This window comes from Euleptes europaea, chromosome 12 (assembly GCF_029931775.1).
Source record: "Euleptes europaea isolate rEulEur1 chromosome 12, rEulEur1.hap1, whole genome shotgun sequence".
In the NCBI taxonomy this organism is placed as follows: domain Eukaryota; kingdom Metazoa; phylum Chordata; class Lepidosauria; order Squamata; family Sphaerodactylidae; genus Euleptes; species Euleptes europaea.
This window is the reverse complement of record NC_079323.1, coordinates 32801637-32823480: the sequence shown is the minus strand read 5'-3', so window position 1 is coordinate 32823480 and position 21844 is coordinate 32801637. Positions and strand designations below refer to the sequence as shown.

Genomic DNA, 21844 nt, shown 5'->3' with positions numbered 1-21844 from the left:
ATGACTGATTTGGGCTGCAAAAAGCATAGTGACTGCACCATCTCCAGACTGCTCAATGTGGTGGAGAATGAGCTCCAAGCTGGACGAGACAAAGGAGACCCCACTGAGAAACAGCTCCAGGTGGTTTTGGAGGAGGCTGCGTTGTGGCAAAGGTTCAAAGAAGTGACGAATGAGATGATTGTCACCAAGAATGGCAGGTTAGTATCTTCTCCTTTAGGGAAGTGTGGGATGGAAAAGAGCTGCTCTCAGCTGGACAGGCAGTGAGGTTGATTCACAGTGCTGTTCCCCTGCGTAGCCCCAACTGAGAAAATAACTATGCAAGAAGCATAAGAGAACTCCTGAGCAGCTCCTGGTCATGTCAGTGGGGCTTATGCAGGAGATTTCTCCTATAGATTGTTCCCAATTATTTCTGTGTGCAAATAATCCTTTTCAATATTAACAGGATGTTACTATTTATGTTTCTATGTACGCCGGTAATGAATGCTAATTAACTAGATTAAATATTTATACTCTGCTGGGTTTCCAAAGTGGCTCACAACATAATTCTCTTTTAAAAAATGCTATCCTTGCAACAGTAATGCTGTGAGGGAGGCTAGGCTGGGAGAAAGTGACCTGCCCAAGGTCACCAAGCATGCTTCCTGGGCAGAGTCGGGATTTGAATCTGGGTCTCCAAGATCCTAGTCCGGCACCATGATGCTGGCTCTTAATGAAGCAAATGTGATTGTAGAGGTCACTGAATAAAAAATACATTTAAAGTAAGGTATATTTAATATGGCACTATCTTTTTCTGGGCTGGTATCCACTGCTTGAGAGTGCACAAGCTGACGAAACCAAGAAGGTAGGACCAGAACCAATGGGCTGAAATTAAACCAGAAGAGTTTCCATCTAGACATTAGGAAGAATTTTCTAACAGGTAGAATAGTTCCTCAGTGGAACAGGCTTCCTCGGGAGGTGGTGAGCTCTCCTTCCATGGTGGTTTTTAAGAAGAGGTTAGATGGCCATCTGTCAGCAATGCTGATTCTGTGATCTTAGGCAGATGATGAGAGGGAGGGCATCTTGGCCATCTTCTGGTCGCTGGGTGTGTGTGTGTGTGGGGAAGGTAGTTGTGAATTTCCTGCATTGTACAGGGGGTTGGACTTGATGACCCTGGTGGGCCCTTCCAACTCTATGATTCTAGACACACAGAACTCTTCCTAAAAGACTTTCTTCTGACAGGGCCTCTTCCAACAGGATGCCTTTCCTACCTAGAAACTGCTACATGCTCAGTATGATTTACATTATGTGTGGTGAATGATCACGTGTTGCATGTATTTATTGTACCTTTAAGTACATAACAGGACTCTCGAGGCAACTTAGTCAGTCTGAAAACACAAATTGTATTAAAATAGTTCACATGACTTAGCAGGACAGGTTGACTGCATGCGCACAGCATGGGACGCTCCTGTTGGTAGTGCATTCTGCCATGTCAATGTCATGTATGCAAAGTGATGTTGACACGTGTACCTTTGGCACATGGATGGGTGTCCTGTACACTTAGCCCAATTCCTCCACTGTTTTATGCATATCTAAATCTGCATAAGGAGTTAGCAAACAAATCTTCAGCTGTAGGGCCGGAGTTTCATTCAGACTCACAAATACAGCAACTCTTTTCGGTTTATCCTATACCATATTCTTTAGTCACAGAAAGCTGCTCCAATAATATTGCCTGAAGTTTTTTTTGCAAAGGTGTTGTAAAAAATAAATTCATCTTTGGATCTAGGCGGCCCATTAGGAAACGAATCCCCAAACTGGTTGAGAACTGGAACTGAATTAGGGTTGTCAGGTCCCCACTGGCCACAGGCAGGGTTGGTGGATCCAGGTTGGGAAACGCCTGGAGAATTGGGGGTGGAGTCTGTGGAATACAGGGACCTCAGTGGGGTACAACGCCACAGAGTCCACAGTCTGAAGCATCTATTTTCTTTAGGGAAATTGATCTCTGTAGTCCGGAGATGACCTTAATTCCGGGGGATCCTGAGGTCCCACCTGGAGGCTGGCATCCCTAAACTGAATTAACCTGACATTTCTCCTTGAACTCAGACTTGGACAGAATCTGTAAACTGTTAACCGGTTAGGAATAAATGGTTCAATAAGAAGAAGCTCAGTGCAGGGTGGTAAGAAAAGATCACCACCTCCTGAAATCCTACAGAAGCATGCAGAAGAGGTCATGGCCTAATCATGAAAGCTCCATCCAGCACACTTTTCATTTTTTCACCCTGTCTTCTTCCCAGTATAGCTATTTGCCCTTAGGGTTGCCAGGTAGGACCCAGAATTCTCCTAGATATGGTTGCCAACTGCCTAGAACAAAAATGTCCTGTCCTTTTAATGAAGCTTCATGGGATGTTTTTTTTTTACCAGATGATGTTATTTATCTCCACTGCATGGAAACCTTCACCTGCCCATTTCCATACATTAAAAAAGGTAAAGCACCGGGTCATTTCTGACCCGTGGGATGACGTCACATCCCGACGTAGACTAGGCAGACTTGGTTTACGGGGTGGTTTGCCAGTGCCTTCCCCAGTCATATTCCCCAGCAAGCTGAGCACTCATTTTACTGACATCGGAAGGATGGGAGGCTGAGTCAACCTTGAGCTGGTTACCTGAAACCGACTTCCGTCGGGTTCGAACTCAGATCGTGAGCAGAGCTTGGACTGCAGTACTGCAGCTTACCACTCTGCGCCACGGGGCTCTTATTTCCATTCATTAAGCTTCTATAAAGGGATAGGACATCTTTCTCTAGGCCTGTTGGTAACCCTGCTCCTAGAATGACAGTTTATCTCTATTCTAGAGAGATCAGTTCCCCTGGAGGAAATGGCAGCTTCAGAGGGTGGACTTAGGTGGCATCAGATCCCCACAGAGCCCCTTCCCCAGGCACTGCCTCCAAGTCCCAGTGAGAAAGGCAGACTATAAGTGAAAGATAGAGTTGGCAACCCTGTTTGCCCTGCAGGGGGAAACTTACTGTTAGCCATGTAGCAATGGCATTTCCCCCTATGGAACAAATAGCAAATTCAAAAAAAAGTGATTGAGATGAGGAAAATGGTGCAGGGGAGGAATACTTGGACTCTGTGGCCCCAACTGGATCAGGTTCCACGCATTGTGGCTGTTGTGAAGCTAGTGTGGTGTAGCTGATAGATTAGGGTTGCCAGCCTTTGACAACCCTAGGAGCTTGGGGGAGGGGCTAAGAATTGCACAATGTTGTGTAATGTAACTTCTGGTCATGTAACCAGAAGTGATGTCACATGTCACCACAATGTTCTAGCAATCTCCCAGACATCTGTGATTTTATCATAGATGTGATGGTATTCTCTTCCAAATTTTTCCCCTGCTGTTGCCACAAGGCAACAAGGCAACAGCAGGACATCAGAAGCCAGGAGACTTTGGTAAGCATAGGACAGATGGGGCCATAGGGGGTCCTGTGTTCAATCCTCACTTGGCTGTGAAGTTCACTGGGTGACCTTGGAAAGTCACTCTTTACCCTCAAAGTGTGAGGATAACGAAGAGGAACGGAGATCCATAAACACTGCTCTGAGCATCTTGGAGGAATGGGTAGGATAAAAGTGTGAGATATGAGCTTGAAAATACATGTGGGGGAGAGAGAGGGAGGGGGAAGAGCTTGGCTTACTAATGGCTGTTATCTCTCATTTCCCTTTTATTCTTTTTTCAAGGATGTCAGGTCAGCAAACCAGAGAGCTCTGGAAGATGTGGTATTTGCTCAAGTAGCACGTTGAAAACAATATAAGTTTTCTGAAGCTGAATATTGGTGGATTGGATCCACCTCACACTAACTCTTTCTTTGTCGCATGATTTTCTCTAGCACAGGAAGAGAGTGATTAGATCAAATTTAGTAGACACAAGGGACTGAACTCATTTTATACAGCAATTGAAGAGCCGATGACATTAATCTACATCAAATGTCTGAATTGATTCAAAACCAATTTAGAATGGCTGGGAAATTTATTAAATAATTTCTAAAAGCCAGTGTCTGAATCAGACAGTTGCAAATACTGATGAATAAAACAACAACAACCTGAATGCAAATGTATAATGGTTTGGCTCTGTTTGGAACAAGCTGTGACATTTATTGAAATATCTCTTCAGAGTGCTGCCAGTGTTTTTAAAGAAGTTTGCTTCAAAAGAGTCTAATAAACATTTGGTGTGATTACATAAGAAATGGGTTTACAGAACCATCCAGAGATGAGAGATTGCTCCAGAGATTAGAGAGACTGCCAGAAATTTTTTAGAACTAGCAGTGGGTAAAATGCTGAATATTTATCAGCATTGCCATTTGCAGTTGATCAAATGGATTGTTGCATCCCGTTCTTATGAATGAATACGATCATTCTATTTAGTACTAGTAAGACTTTATTTGAAGGATCGTCCTTGCATCTAGGCTCAGACAGGATTCTTTGCTGAGAATTTGAATAAGATCTGCAAAGGATTCAGAAAAGGTTTGGTAAACTCTGCATATCCTCCTGGGGTACAATCTACCAGCAAGTTCTTCTGCACAAACCCCGTTTAATTGAATGGGAGTTGTAAAGGAACACTATTTTGTTATTGCCCCCCTCCTGTTCATATCATTGGACTTTCTGCAAGAGCATTTCCTAGTGTATCATGCCTGAACTCCTGAAGGCAAGTTTTGTGGAGAAAAGGCTGCAGAATTTAGGGGGTAATATGCCACACACAATTAAAACGATCATAGAAGTTTGAGGTGGGACTTTCTATAACAAGGACATCTTAACATCCAAATACATCCCTCAGGCCCTGACATGGCTGGCCCAAGCTAGCTTGATCTTGTCAGATATTGGAAGATGGGTCAGCCCCGACTAGTACTTGGATGGGAGACCACCAAGGGAGTCTAAGGATGCTTTGCAGAAGAAGGCAATGTCAAACCACCTCTGTTAGTCTCTTGCCTTGAAAACCCTGCTGGGTTGCCACAAGTCAGCTGTGACTTGACAGCACTTTACACACACAAGCTCCTCAGACAGCATGCGAAATTTCACTCTTTAAGATTTTCACAGACAGCCTAGAAAGGGTGTCCGGGCTCACCTTGTATGTATGCTTTGGCTTTGCTTAACACACACATACACACACTTTACATATTAACTAGGGCTGTTGAAAAAAAACATTCAGTAAAATTCGCATTCAGGAAAATTCGGCCCGTTTTAATTCAGGAAATGCCGAATTCCAACTCCCCTGATTCAGATCCATGCAATTCGGCATGAGATTTGGAGTTCGGGAATAAATTCGTCCGAATAAAGCCATTTAAAGCACATTCGCGGCTTTCCGCGGCTTCAGGGGGGGATTTTTGGGGGCAGAGGTCCCAAACTTTCAGGGTAGCTTGAGGAGACCCTTCTTGCAAGAACCCCCAAGTTTTGTAAAGATTGGGCCAGAGGGTCCCGGGCATGAGCCCGGCCGCTGCGGGGCCCGGGGAGAGAAAGAAAGAGTGTTTGTGTGTGTGTGAGAGAGAGATCCCCGTGGGGGAGTGTGTGCACATTTTTTTGTCAGCTTGCCTTTCAGTCAGACCCCCGGGCCAGGGTAATGGTACGGCCCAACTGCCGAGACAACCAGACCCCCGGGCCGGGGTAATGGTACAGCCCAACTGCCGAGGCAACCACAACAGCCTTCTCCCAACTGCTGAGGCAGCCAGACCCCCGGGCTGGGGTGATGGTACAGCCCAACTGCCAAGACCCTTCTTGCAAGAACTCCCAAGTTTTGTAAAGATTGGGTCAGAGGGTCCCGAGATATGGGGCCCGGAAGGGGTCCCCCCCTAAAATCGCCCACAGGAATAAAGCCACTTAAAGCACATTGGTGGCATTCTGTGGCTCCGGGGGGGGCATTTTTGGTGGTAGAGGTTCCAAACTGTCAGGGTAGCTTGAGGGGACCCTTCTTGCAAGAACCCCCACATTTTGTAAAGATTGTGTCAGGGGGTCCCGAGATATTGGGTCCCTCCATCTGCCCATTGGGATGAATGGGAGCAGGCGATCCTTAATGTGCATCTCTACAGAGCACCCCCCCTTTGTCTCCCCCCCCACACAGTAGAAGCCAGTCCTTGGCTTCTAAGAGCCGATGTAACTACGCCAAAAGTGCATCCAACAATGCTCAAAGAGTAAGTAAACAGCATAACTAGCATGTTATATCATATCTTTTCATTTCAACACAGCCAAAGTGCATCTCATAAGGCTACTAGCGTAAGTGCCACCCGTGCAAATTGCGTATCTTCAGGATTGATAGATTTCATGCACCTGGATTCAAATCTTCCACAGCAACAATCACACTCGTAAAGAGGAGATCAAGCCCCCCCCCGGCACAGGCAACCCCCCAAAATCACACTGGCAAGGAGGAGATCAAGCCCCCCACAGCAGAACAGCCCTCCCCCCCAACCAGAAGATGCAAATTCCAAACAAAGGAGAAAAACAGCCCAGCCAGAGAGAGACTCACGGACATGGGATGCACTAAAACGAATGACAGGCTAGCCCATTAGAAACAACAGAAGCAGCTGCACAGCCCACTGGAAACAATAGCAGCCAGCCAGAGAGAGACTCACTGACCCACAGTTAACTCCAGATGAAGCTGACAACCGATGAAAACAGCAGAAAGCACAGTCCCACACAGAGGCAATCAAACCCACCCCACTTTGGCTTCCTCCCTCACACACACACACAGAATCAGCTTCTCCCCACCCACACACACACAGGAAAAAAGTTATAGATAAAAGCCCCAAAATGGGTCAAACTGTGGATGTCTTCTCTTCCAGAAGAAGCAGGGGGTCAGGAGGAGTAATCCATACTGATTCCAGCAAGCAGCAGCAGCTGCTCAGGATCTCTCACGTCTCTCTGGCCATTTATGCACGGGAGGTTTTGCCTTGGATTTGCCACTCTGCAGAGATGCACATTAAGGATTGCCTGCTCCCATTCATCCCAATGGGCAGATGGAGGAGACCCCATATCTCGGGACCCCCTGACACAATCTTTACAAAACTTGGGGGTTCTTGCAAGAAGGGTCCCCTCAAGTTACCCTGAAAGTTTGGGACCTCTACCTCCAAAAATGTCCCCCCCCCGAGCTGCGGAATGCTGCCAATGTGCTTTCAGTGGCTTTATTCCTGTGGGCAATTTTTTTGGGGGGACCCCTTCTGGGCCCCATATCTCGGGACCCTCTGACCCAATCTTTACAAAACTTGGGGGTTCTTGCAAGAAGGGTCCCGGCAGTTGGGCCGTACCATTACCCCGGCCCGGGGGTCTGGCTGCCTTGGCAGTTGGGAGAAGGCCGTTGTGGTTGCCTCGGCAGTTGGGCTGTACCATTACCCCAGCCCGGGGGTCTGGTTGCCTCAGCAGTTGGGCTGTACCATTACCCCGGCCCGGGGGTCTGGTTGCCTCAGCAGTTGGGCCGTAACATTACCCCGGCCAGGGGTCTGACTGAAAGGCAAGCTGACAAAAAAAATGTGCACACACCTCCCACGGGGATCTCTCTCACACAGAGATGCTCTTTCTTTCTCTCCCCGGGCCGTGCAGCGGCCGGGCTCACACACTCACCCGCGACTGATCGGCCAGAAGAAGACTCAGCTTGGCCACTGATTGGCCACGGGGGAATGCTCCTTTGGGGGCACCGAATGTGTACGAATTTATTCGGCGTCCACCCGAACTCACTGAGTTTGGCTTGTCGTTTTCCCGCCTTTTTTGACTTCGGTTCTATCCATAGTAGAAATTGCCGAATCGGGGAAAATTCGGCTGATCTTCAGTTCGGGACGAACTGAATCGACAGCCCTAATATTAACTGGTGAACTTTTGCCTGTCAGGTCCCCTCACACTTTCTTTTAACGGCAGTAAACACCCAAGATTTTAGATCCTGAATAGTTTTTTCTCACCTAGAGAGATGGTCTGATTCTTCGCTCACTCTTATCTCTCATTTACTCATGCTCATGCTCCCCAAGTTTGCAGAAAAATATAAAAAAAACCCCAAACTAACACACACCTGGGGGTTTAAATCCACACAAGATTTTTAGAAAAGCGTCGTGTGTGCACGTGCAGACAATGCACATACCTGCTAAACTGGTGGCTGCCCGGGGCGTGCAGCTGCTGCACCGCCACACCAGCGAGGGGAGCTGCTCAGGGCCCAGGTGTGCCCGTGGGAGCGGAGGTGGCCACTCCAAGCCTGGCTGCATGGCCTCCATCCCCCACTTGTCCAGCCGAGCCTGCAGCAGCTGCCTCTGTCCCTCACTGGTGTAGTGGCTTCACACCTCAGGTTCAGCCAGGCCTGTGCCTGTGAGGGGAGGCAGAAATTCCGAAGGCGGACACCAGCAGTCCTTGGTGGGTAAGTGGGGAGAATGTCAAGGGAGGGGAGGTCATTGGGAAGAACTTCAAGGGAGAGCTTCAAGGGTGGGGAGGTCATTGAGAAGAACTTCAAGGGTTGCCAACCTCCAGGTACTAGCTGGAGATCTCCTGCTATTACAAGTGATCTCCAGCCAACAGAGATCAGCTCACCTGGAGAAAATGGCTGCTTTGGCCATTGAACTCTATGGCATTGAAGCCCCTCCCCCTCCCCAAACCCCACTATTCTCAGGCTCTGCCCCAAAAATCTCCAGGTATTTCCCAACCTGGAGCTGGCAACCCTAGTGGAGGTCATTGGGGAGAGCTTCAAGGGAGAGAGGGTTGTTGGGGAGGGCTTCAAGGGTTGGGTCACTGGGGAAAGCTTCAAGGGTGGAGGGGTCAGTGGGGAGAACTTCAAGAGTGGGGGAAGAGGGAATGAAGCAAAGTGGGGGAAGGGATGCACCCTCTCCACAAGTTTCTTGCGAGTTCCCACTTGTCCCATCTAATCTCCATGCACCAGAATTCCTACACAGGGCCTTGTCTTTCAGACCGGTCCTTTTAAAGACTACAATAGGAAATGATCATCTATACATACCATTGTTCACATGGACCAATGCTACAATGCACAGGGAGAGGACACAAAAAGCTTTTTAAAGGAAGCATTCTATATCACTGAGAATGACCAATAGGGTTGAAGAGAGAACATGAGAAGCAAGGAACATGAGAATACAGATCCTGTAAAGAGAAGTGAGGTAGGGATATCAACTTTGCTTTTCCAAAATTTTGTATGTTACTAGAATGTTTTGCCCAGTAGGTCAAACATCAGGTTCAGGGAACATTTTATTTGGAAAATGGCATGATGGGCATAATTAAACACACCCACTCCCAGTGATTGCTGTCTTTAAAAAAAGGTGAAGGAAGATATCGACTGTGGTGCTTTTGTATCATGTCTATTTTGCCACTGAGGCTACGATACCTCTGAATGGCAGTATAGATTGTTTCTGATCTCTGCTGGGATGCGATGGACAGTTATTAAAAATAACTTCTTCTCTTTCCTGAAAAATAGAAAGCCAGCCACCCTGCAATGGTCCCAGGTAATGAAGGAGAGGGAAAGGAGAAGTTGTGGATGAAGCCAGTGTGAGATAGAGAAAGGCAGACCTTCTGCCAATGCAGAATGGGAGCAGAGGTCCTGTCCATGATGGGTAGCCTTTCCAGGCAGTCCAGTGAAGCAAGTGACTCTCTGCAGTATGGAATGCCACACAGAGAGTTGCTTCCTTCAAACAAAAGAGAAGGGGCTAAGACAGGGGTAGGGAACCTTTTTCCCACCAAGGACCATTTAGATATTTATAACATCATTCGCGGGCCATACACAATTATCAACTTAAAAATTAGCTGACCAAGTCCCAAGCAGGCAGCTGCCCCAGATGACCCCCCCCCACCGCGCGCAGGCAAGCATCCAACCAATGGCTCACTCGCCCACCTGGTAGCACAGGATGGTTTGTTGTACCAGCCAGGCATAGCCGTCCAGCCGCACGCTGGAGTTGCTCCTGCTCCACATGGTCGGGGCCAGATTCTACAGCCGGCTACTGCTACCTCTGCCTGCAGGGGTGAAATGAGGACACATTGGCTAAGAACTTGCCTCCGCCCATGCATTTTGGCCCTGCCTCCTTTAATCCCTCCATTGTCACCACTTCTGCCCCCAGACCTCTTGTAGTACAGAGGAAATACGTTTCTCCATGGCCCGGATGGGAAAGGGTTAACACAGTTTCTTGGGCAGTCCTAGCAGCTCCATAGCTAACGACTCTTCTGCAAGGGGGGGGAAGGTTCCTTTTCTCAGCAAAACAAACTCACATGATCTGCCTTGAATAGAGGCTATTTCTGTCTGTGGAAGGGGGCGGATGATGGGAATACTACCCTTGTCAGAGGAAATGGATTGTTGAATATTAATGGTATTAGCGGTAGAAGCTGTTTAATGTTGCACGCACACAATAAAGACTCACAGGGCCTGTGCTCGGCGCGGCTTGCTCCTCTCCGTTCAACATCCCTGCAGCTTTTTTCTTCTTGGGTTACAGCACGCTGGGTTTGGAATTCCTCTGGTCTCACATGAACAGGCCGCTGAGCGCTTGCAGAGAAAAAAAAAATCCCTTTTGGCGTTTTTGTAATTCCTTTTGGCTTCCCTGGAAAAATCCTAACTTAAATTGTGCGTGTTTTAGCTTCTCCAAGATCCATTAATAATTCATAGTAATAATCCAACCTTCTGATGCTACCATTTGATGGGAATAATACCCTTGTCAGAGGAAATGGATTGCTGAATATTAATGGTATTAGCGGTAGAAGCTGATTAATGTTTCACGCACACAATAAAGACTCACAGTCTCTTCTCTTAGCAAAAATCAATTTTACTTACTAACATCAGGGAAGGGTAACTTGAATTTAAAATAACAAATTGCTTACAACATTCTAAGTTTCCTATCACATCCCAGAAGCTGGGAGTTCTACAGCTTTACAGCTTTACATGGTAAAATCTAAAATACAATGGCGGTGGCTTCTTCTTGCTAAAACAAAGAAGAAGCCCTAGTATGCAAATACTTTTACAACTGTCCTGTTTAACCAATAGCTACTTGACACATACTGTAGGTTACATCACCTTTGATCTGGTCAGCTTGGTTACAAACAATTTAACCCTTGACTGTCTGAAATACAATGAAACTCGCTACCTAAGACCTAACAGCGGATCACCAGTCTTAGATCCTTCTGAGCTAGAGATCTGCCAGGACCCACGAAGGGCCAGACCAAATGATTTTATGGGCCTTAAACAGCCCCCAGGGCTGATGTTCCCCACCCCTGGGCTAAAAGATAGGGAAACCAGGATATAAACAGTTATTTGGAAATAAAGCCATGAACAAGTCAAGCCATGTGTCTCTGGTGCCTCTTGCCTCAGAAGAGACTGGGGGGGGGGTATTTTCAGGTTTTTTAAAATGGAGGAGAATTGAAAATATGACCCACTCTTGCAGTCTAAAGAGGTACAGCCCAAGCTGCCATTTTGAAATCCTGCCACCTCATTCTGCTGCATGTGTTGACCAAGCTGTATTAAGACTACGGGATTCAGGTATGCCAGGAAGTAACTAATGGAGAATTAGAAGCTGCTTTAAAACAACAGAGGCACATAGGTGAATAGCAAGTTCACCTATGGTGTCCTGGCATATCTGAATCTATTTCTAATCAGTTCCTTTCCCTGGGGGAGGGAGGGTTTCAATTACTACATTTCTTTGGACTGCAAAGTATACTTATATACTTGCTGCATGACACAGGAGGAATTAAAGCCTCATCCCTCTCTGCCCAGGATCCATCCAGATACACTCGGACTCTGGCAGGGAGAACTGGAAGTTAAAAAACAAAAACAAAAAGGCAAAATTAAAAGGGTTGTCTTCATAGTAGGGTTGCCAACTTCCAGGTAGTATAGGTAAACCAAAATTAGCGTGCTGTAGGTGGTTAGCAAACTAAAGAACAGCAACAACTGCAAGTGATAAACAAAACAGCAACTTTTTATGCTGCAATAAACACATAAGAAAACAACCAGTATCTGGTGAAGTGATAGACAATGCCAAAACTTCTTAATTGGCCACAAGAAAAAGTCCCAGAAAGTAGCTAGGAATGTTTTCTTTCTCTTCCAAGAGGTAAGGTGATGGAATAATCCAACAGAAGCCCGGTTCTCTTTCTGTTTCGGCTTGAAACATAGCCTTCCTCAGGGGCCACTACATAAATAAATTAAACATAATGCAGTACATCGGCATAAAGAGTAATCACAGAGAATTAGAGAAAAAGACAATGTTACAAATACTCACACGCTAGCTGTAAATTACAATGCTTCCGCGTTGGCAAAGTTGCCTTGTTACCGCCCCACTTAAGTATACAAAAATCATGTGGTAAAGTGCGACTCAGCTAGAAGGATTTAAAGTGACAGTGCACCAATATATTAGAGCAAGCATATATTAATGCAAAGGTACATTGATACAATATATACAAAGAAACAACAATGCATGTCAACAGATGATAACAAATAATTACAAATAACAAGATAAGTCTAGTGCAGTATTTAGACCTTTAGGAGACAGAGTGTCAAAAAATTGGATGTATTTAGATTCTTGTCGTTTTAAGACAAGATCAAGATCAGTTCTGTCATGGTTGTGTGCGCTCACAAAGCGCCATAAAACAAAAAAAGAAAGATCTTCATCGGAATGGTTGTGCTCCATAAAATGTGATGTCAGGGGTGCCTCAACCACGTGATTTCTTAATCTAGATCTGTGCTCGCTGATACGGTATTTAATAGGTCTCAATGTTTTTCCAATGTACCAAAGTTGGCACGTACAAACCACGCAATAGATCAGACAGCAGGAGTCACAATTATTAAAGCTACGTATGGAAAAAACTTTTCCTGTAGTTGGATTGGTGATCTCTTTCACCGTTAGCATATATTTGCAGCTTAAACAAGAGCCGCATTTGTAGTTGCCTGCTGGTAAATTTGAGCTGGCACTACTTGATTGTGAGGTGTGTACTAACATATCTCTAAGCGATCTAGTTCGTTTATATGCCATACGAGGTGGTAAAGAGCATCCTGGCAAATGCTGTACTAAATGCCAATGTTTGTAGATTATTCGGCGAATCAAAGGGGACATAGATGTGTATTGCAATACACAGGTGAGTCGCGATTCCTTTTGTGTGCAGGAGTCTGTAAGTAATTCTGTTCTAGATTTCTGGTGAGCTCTAATCTTTGCACGTTCTATCACGTGATTGGGGTAACCCCAATGTTGAAGAGCCTGTGTGAACGCACTCATAGAGACCTTGTAATCTGCTCCATCAAATGAATTTCTTTTAAGCCTGAGAAGCTGGCTGTAAGGAAGGTTATCCTTTAAATGAAGGGGATGGAAGGAGTCATAGTGTAACAGCGAGTTACATGCCATGGGTTTAGAGTAAGAGCGAACTCCCAAAGTGCCGTCTGGTCTCTTAAATACACTGACATCCAAAAAGGGAATGGCTGTATCATCATGTGCACCACTAAGAGTAACATTAGGGTCCTGTGAGTTAATCCATTGCTGGAAAGCATGGAAATTATTTGCATCAGACATGATACAAAATAAATCATCTATATACCTAACATAAAAAATCATGTTATTATTTAATGGATTGTTGTTTAAAATGTGTGCATGTTCAAATGCTATCATGTATATGTTAGCAATAGATGGCGCGCATGCGCTGCCCATGGCAACTCCGTGAGTCTGCATGTAAAACGTATTGTCATGTACAAAATAATTCTTTTCAGTCACTATATCTAATAAATTCAGTAAGAATTGGGTAGGAGGTTGTAGAGATGGATGGGTATCAAGGAGTGTCGCAACAATGGTGCGAACCTCGCCTGTCGGAACATTTGTGTAGAGAGCATTGACATCTAGGGTGCATAATATAGAATTTAAAGGGACCTGCACCTGTTCAATTTTTGTAATAAAATGTCTGGTGTCTTTGATATAGGAACTCGTATTAATGCTGAAAGCATGTAGAAAGGACTCTAAGTATTGGACTAGTGGTTCCAATACAGAAGCCACGCCTGCTACTATAGGTCGCCCAGGTGGTGGACGCGTGGGTTTGTGGATTTTAGGAAGGACATAGAATCTTGGAATTTTAGGAAACTCATTGTATAGGAAGTCTGCTGTTGATTTAGATATTTGGTCACATGCCAGAGCTTCATTAATAACTGTCCGGATGATGAATTGAATTTCATCCGTAGGGTCATGAGATAATTTCTTGTAGAAGTGTGTATTGTCAAGCTGTCTGCGGATTTCATTATTATAATCTTCAGCAGATAAGATGACAATGGTTCCGCCCTTATCAGCCGGTTTCACCACTATGTCAGATCGAGATGCCAATTTGGCAATAATATCAACATCACATTTAGGTAGGTTATGCCTCCTGTGTAGTTGATGTTGTTCCATCTTGAGGATATCCCTACTCACCACGTCACTGAAGGTGGCGATGTGGTGATCATAGGATGGTGGAGTATATTTAGATTTGGGCTTAAATTTGTTAGCAGTATCTACAGGATCATTGCCAAATTTTTCTTTTAACTTTAATAGCCTAGTTAATCTAAATAGGTCAATCTTAGTTTGTAAGGGTGAATACACCGGGGTAGGGACGAAACCTAAGCCATATTGCAGAACACGGATTTCATCAGCATTGAGTTGGTGATGGGATAAATTAACCACTACCTGTTGTTCCTTCCGCCCCTGCGTCTCTGAAAAGGGCGTGAATTTCCCTGTCCTCTGACATACCTAGAACGTAAATTGTAATCTCTATCTGATGTGCGGCTCGACAGACTAGAAGATTCACTGTCGTAGTCGCGTTGCCGATTTCTGGAGGTGTTTCTATAAAATGAGGATGTGGTAGTTCCTACTTCATTATACCATGGATAAACAACATCTTGGCTATAATCATTGGTGTCTCTCTCAATTTTTTTTGATTTGTATGTCCTAACATTTTCTTTAAAGGCATGTAGGTCCGACTCCAACTGTTTAATTTTGTTATCAAAGCTAGTTGGAGACATCGCAGGTTTTAATTCTTCCTTAAGTTTGTCAATGTCCCCCTTGAGAGTTTCAATTTCTTCATTAGCCTGGCTAATTATCAAAAGCATGAGATCATAAGCACACTTATTAAGAATAGCAACCCACTTGTTCTTAAAATTGACATTGTCCTTAAATAGAGTGGGAGCTTTTTGCATACGAAGACCTCGTGGAATCATGCTGTTGGTCACATACTGCGCTAAAGAAGATGCATGCATAGAATATTTGATTTGTTTCTTACATAAATTCAACAATTTGTTAAAGTCAGGAGTGGGTTCGGTCTCAGACATAGAAAAAGGTAGGGCGAGACCTAATATCTTGTCCCTCTCCTCCACAGAAAAAGCAAAAGATTCTTTCCATTTTGCCATGCTAAGCAGAAATATAGGTAAACCAAAATTAGCGTGCTGTGGGTGGTTAGCAAACTAAAGAACAGCAACAACTGCAAGTGATAAACAGAACAGCAACTTTTTATGCTGCAATAAACACATAAGAAAACAACCAGTATCTGGTGAAGTGATAGACAATGCCAAAACTTCTTAATTGGCCACAAGAAAAAGTCCCAGAAAGTAGCTAGGAATGTTTTCTTTCTCTTCCAAGAGGTAAGGTGATGGAATAATCCAACAGAAGCCCGGTTCTCTTTCTGTTTCGGCTTGAAACATAGCCTTCCTCAGGGGCCACTACATAAATAAATTAAACACAATGCAGTACATCTCCTGCTAATTCAACTGATCTCCAGCCGATAGAGATCAGATCACCTGGAGAAAAATGGCAATTGGACTCTATGGCATTGAAGTCCCTCCCCTCCCCAAATCCCGCCCTCTTCAGGCTCTGCCCCCCAAATCTCCTGCCGGTTGAGAAGAGGGATCTGGCAACTGTACTTCATAGTGCTTTATCTTCTAAGAGTTTCTGGCCCTGCAATTTGTTTTAAGTGGGGAAAAATGGCCACAAATCAGGCCTAAAAAAAGACCACATGCACACCCCAAAAGATAAAGACAAAAGGCATAAAAAATGGAATGCACCAGACTGACTACATCATTTGGATCATCTGTAAAAAAAAAAAAAAAAAGTCTGAACATATGGTAATTCCAGATTAAATGGTCAAAATGGAATAAAGGTGCCTGTTTAGGTCTATTGTGTTAAGTACCAAAAACATCTACCGTGATCCTCAGTCATGTTTGCTCATAAAATCCTTGGGGAAAGACAATCTGTTCTGATTAAAGAATGTTATATTTCAACAAGCACCTTGCTTTATGTAATGGAAGTTACTGAATAAATAACACGATTCAATTTATTTGCCAGTTTTAACTTCATGGCTTCCCATACTTGAACTTCTCTTACAGACGGATGTTCCCAGTTTTAAAGACCAGTGTTTCAGGCTTGGATCCGAATGCCATGTATTCTTTCCTGCTGGATTTTGCTCCAACGGACAGCCACCGCTGGAAGTATGTGAATGGAGAATGGGTGCCGGCTGGGAAGCCAGAACCATCAAACCACAGCCGTGTCTACATCCACCCAGACTCTCCCAACTTTGGGGCCCACTGGATGAAAGCCCCTGTGTCTTTCAGCAAAGTGAAACTTACCAACAAGCTGAATGGGAATGGGCCGGTAAGGCGCCAATGCTTTGAATATGCCTGTTGGCTTCAGTCACAGGCTTCTACCAATCAAGAAATATCAAGGGTGCATTTACGCAATTAGAAGGGCCCTTAGAGGCCTCTTCACCCACAGATGCCAATTATTCCTTGGAGTCCAAATGTAAACAGGAATAAACAGGTCTTAATTGGAGCTTTCAGATTTTAATGGACTCCTTGATGTTAAGAGAGACTGAGTGCACTGTGGTTGAACCATCAGGGAGAGTTTCCCCCACATAGCTTGCCTTGTGTGTTGAGGTTTTTACACAGGACTTCAGAGAAGGGGGAAATGATTGCGGGTATTAAGGTTTTGTTTTCTCCCCCGTGGCGTTTGGTACGTAAGTAGAATGTTGGCAATCGTCAGGCACTAGAATAAAAGGCTGCTCCTAAATGAAATAATTACCATGCCTGCTTCTGCTTCGTGGTAATTATCAATATTCTATTGAATCATCTTTGGTCTTTGGAATAATAATAAAAAGCATCTACCTGCACCAGAAAATAAGTGGCATTCTCTCTGAGACCCTTAAAAATGCAAAGAGGAAAGTTGGCTTTGTTGGGTAGCTTGTTTATTTCATATGGATCTTGGATGACAATGCCATGCATTACCTTTGGTTTGTTTGATAGAAAACTCCACTGGTGGGATAAACCCATCGGCAAACCCATTAGCAAGCAAAGAATTATTTTTTAGCCGGATGTTTGATCTGCATCGGTTTTGTCTGTGGTCATTTCAAAGCTTATCTGTCCTCAAGTTAGATCATTAATGAATGTAGCCTCTCCAGAGAAGAAAAACAAGGGACAGTGTTGCTACTAGGTTGTGCGTACTGATAAACCCAAACTGAAAATAAACCCAAAATTAGCCATTTTGGTAATTTTGGGGCTTTGGGTTTACCGAATGTCAAAACCTGGGGGTCTCCCCGAAGCCAAAGAGGATATTCCAAAAAAAAAGCTGAATAATTATTCGGCTTTTTTGGGTTTGGCTATTCGCCTTTGCTCAGAGGCATGGCTCTGTGCTTTCTCTCCTTTTTCTTTCTTTTTTTGACTGCTTTTGTTAGGGCCCCATAGTTGGGGCCCTTTTGAGGTTGGGGTCGTGTAATCAGAGCCAACTTTGTCTGACCAACATCCAACCACACAGCCATCTGTCCATCACCATTCAGTGGGTTAATATGGATAAAACATAAGGGTTTTTAAGAAGACGGGGCTCACCCCGTCCCATCCAGAGGGATATACCCTCCAACTAAAAAGTGCCAGCTTCAATTGCTGCTGACCACCAGGCTTCTGAAGGAGACTTGTCAGCCACACGGATGAGCACTCTCCTTCAGACAGCCCCCATGGTTGAGACTGTGGCTGGCTCCAATATCACCCCCCCAAAAAAAACCTGCTCTGAAACTGAAGGTCACTCAGAGTAGAGGCTTCGTTTCCCCACACTGTGACCATTTCTTGAAATCAGATTTTTGGTGACTATAATAAAGAACTGTTCACAGGATGTCATTTGCCAAAAGAAATGTTTTCCATGCCTTATTTTTCTTGCATTTAAGCCGTTTCCCTCAGTTTGGAAGCTAATTTGCATGGACATCATGCTATGTGCCCCAGATACATACGGAGCCCCCAGACCTTGAGGTACCAGCCTGTCAATCAGCTTTCTCCACCAGTCTTTGACAACGCTGAACTTGTGAACCTGAAAACCAATGGGCAGCTCAACTTGCAAATGCCTGGAGGATGGGTCCCTTATAGCCACACTGCAAATTTGGGGACTTTTCCTCCAAAAATGCCCCAACAGGAGCTTTGGAAAAAATCCCCATAGACTATAATGGGCTCAAATTTTTCAGTAAACCCAGAAATAAGCCAAATACCAAAATTTACCAGGATGTGTATTTGGCTTATTCTGGGTTTACTGGAAAAAATTAGGCCCAATAAACCTGAACCTGAAATGTACTGATTTTTTTTTTTTGTCCAACCCTAGTTGCTAGTTCAAGGTCTCACAGTGAGTAACGCAGTGATGAAAATGGAACCCTGACTTCTTGAGCCTTTTGGACCTGCATTCTAAATACAAGTCTGCTCACTCACTAGAAGAAGCCTAGAGAATGGGATATACAATGACACTGAGAGTCTGTACCCCCTATTCACTAAACGGTTAATTTTGGACTGCAATTACAAATACATTTATACTCCAAGATACAGGTATCTTAGATCCAGGGGAAGATGTAGTCATACAAGCTGAAGAGCATGAAATTTTGGTTGTGGGAGAATAGAACTTAGCAATGCTTCACTCCCATGATACTAGGCACTTTCAAAACCTGAAGTTAACAGCTAACTTCTTTCCTGGGTAGGCTTGCCATTCATTTGCTTTCCTGTGGCTGGTAAACCGCTATCCTCGCCCCCAATTGTCTGCCCTTGAGAAATTGAGGATTAAAAAAATGACTGGAAAATGTCTCATGATGATGATCTAGATATTTCCCTGTGTCTCAATGGTCTTGAGATTAGGGCAAATTCCTAGAGCATCACCTGGAAGTGATATCACATCATTCCCAGATTCCACCCTTCACAGGCACTGCTCTCAAAATCTCCTGGCGCATGTCAGTGCAGTTTTGGCAGTCCTAAGGGATCTGTACTCTGTGATGAAATCTCTCAAAACTTTCTTTTGCATAAAAAAGCATCCATTCAATTTAGTTCAGTCCTATGGTGCAGAGATGGGAGTGGGGTTAACACTACTTCCCAATAGGGCTGTTGAAAAAAAAATTCAGTAAAATTCGGATTCGGCAAAATTTGGCCCGTTTTTATTTGGGAAATGCCGAAGTCTGAACTCCCCCGCTTCGGGTTGGTGCAATTCAGCCCCGGAGTTCGGGGAAAAATTTGTCCGAATAAAGCCATTAAAATCACAACCGCACCTTTCTGTGGCTCCGGGGGGGGGGCATTTTTTGGGGTAGAGATCCCAAACTTTCAGCGTAGCTTTAAATGACCCTTCTTGCAATAACCCCCAAGTTTTGTAAAGATTGGATCAGCGGGGGCTGAGATATGGGCCCCGAAAGGGGTCCCCCCCTCCTTAATGTGCATTTGCAATTAGCAGAGCTTGCCGCCCACTCAAAGCTCCCAGCCCCGACAAACAGCTGAGCTGCGGGGAGCAAGGGTGGGGCAGGTGCAAAGAAGTTTGCAAACCATGAAAAGCAACACAACCATGCAAACCATCACGTTTGCAACCATGCAAAGCAACACCTGACGCCTGGGAGTTTGCAAACCATGGAAAGGGACAGAAGAAGTTTGCAAACATTGCAAAGCAACACAACCATGCAAAGCAACACATTTGCAACCATGCAAAGCAACACCTGACGCCTGGGAGTTTGCAAACCATGGAAAAGGACAGAGGCATGCTAGCTAAGCATCAGGAGCAGGAGGGGGTGGAATTTCCCCTTTTGCATCGGACTCGGGACCAGGCAAATGCATTCTTTAAGTCACAATTTGAGAACAATTTTTGAGCAAGCTTCAAAATAGACCTAACCGATCTTATGAATGAGGGAAAACCTGAGGACACACAACTGAAGCCCCCCCTCAAACCAGGGAGAGAGAGACTCGAGGGGGCTCACCCCCCCAGACAGAACGGGCAAAAGCCCCCTTTGGCTCCCTCCCCACAGAAACTGCTCCCTCCCCACACACACACAGACTCTGCTTCCCCCCCCACACACACACAGGAGAAAAATTATAGATTAAAGCCCAAAAAGGGGTCTTACTGTGGATGTCTTCTGTTCCATCAGGAGTTACTAGGAGGACTGGATAATCCAATACGATTCCATTTAAGCACGGGAGGTTTTGCCTTGGATTTGCCGCTCTCGAGATGCACACAGGATTGGCTGATCCCATTCATCCCAATAGGGAAAAGGGGGGGACCCCATATCTCGGTTCCCCCTGAACCAATGTTTACAAAACTTGGGGGGTCTTGCAAGAAGGGTCCTTTGAAGCTCCTCTGAAAGTTTGGGGTCTCTACCCCCAAAAATGCGCCCCCTGCAGCCACGGAAAGGAGCTAATGTGTGCTTTAAATGGAATAAAAATGCACATTAAAGGGAGGACCCCTTTCGGGCCCCATATCTCGGGACCCCCTGACCCAATGTTTACTAAACTTGGGGGCTTGCAAGAAGGGTCCTTTGAAGCTCCGCTGAAAGTTTGAGGTCTCTACCCCCAAAAATGCGCCCCCTGCAGCCACGGAAAGGAGCAAATGTGCACAAGCACCCCCCCACGGGGATTTCTCTCTCACACACAAACAGATACTCTCTCTTTCTTTTCCCGGGCCGCGCAGCAGCTGGACTCATGCACTCAATTGCTCAAACTGATTGGCCAGAAGAAGACCCAGCTTGGCCACTGACTGGCTGCAGGAGAATGCTGCTTACTAACTGACAGTTATGCTGCTGCGCCGAACCCCGAATTTGCCGAATTTATTCACCAAACACCTCAAATACGCTGAATTCGGCTCCCCGTTTTCCTGCCTTTTTTGAGTTCGGTTCCATCCGAACTAAAAACCGCCGAATCAGGGGAAATTCGGCTGTTTAACTGCCCTACTTCCCAATTCAATTTTTCCAAATAATGCTCTCCAGTTTGTTATTAGCCCTGGTAGGGAAAAGAGACAGATATAATACATGTACCCCATTCCCAGGACTAAAAGAAGATTTGTGGTCTATTGACTGAGCAACTATCCACTGGGCTCAGAAAGGTGTGATGATAGTAGGGGACAACCTTTTGGTATATTGCCTGCGAATATTTCCAGGATTTGTTGACTTTTGCTTAATACCACTGCCTTTTAACTTAACTTCAAATGAAGATTCCTCTCCCTCCTTTTGGAATGATACATTTTCCAATGTTTTAAAGAAATGAAATCCAACAAGCATTTTCAGGCATACTAGTAGGCTTACCATATGCCCAGTTATGGCGGGCAATTGCCCACCAATTAACCGGGTTGCTGCGTGCTCCTCAGCTGCCCAGTGGGGGAGGGATGACAATCTGCATGATGATGTCACTTCCGGGTTTACCCTGGAAACATGTCATCATGACAGGGACACTCTAGCACTCTCCCCCCAAAAAACCTCTACGTTTTTCATAGAGTTTTTGGAGGAATGTGCTAGAGTATCCCACACAATGCCAGCTCTTCGGGGGTAAACCTGGAAGTGACATCATCACATCACATGTGTGCGGAACACCCCTCTTCCAGCAAATCTCATTGCTTTAAATTTTGCTGCAGTTCTGTGGACACTTTCTCGGGGGTAAACCCCATATTAAAAAAATG

The 21844-nt window shown here is 45.1% G+C and overlaps 1 protein-coding gene across 1 annotated transcript in view; it reads left to right on the top strand.

Moving 5' to 3' along the window:
* Nucleotides 1-21844, top strand: part of TBX19 (T-box transcription factor 19) — a 34589-nt gene continuing 12745 nt past the window's right edge. The window contains exons 1-2 of the mRNA XM_056858170.1: nucleotides 1-197; nucleotides 16291-16555. Coding sequence (XP_056714148.1) covers nucleotides 1-197; nucleotides 16291-16555 — 462 coding nt within the window. The remainder of the gene's footprint in view (nucleotides 198-16290; nucleotides 16556-21844) is intronic.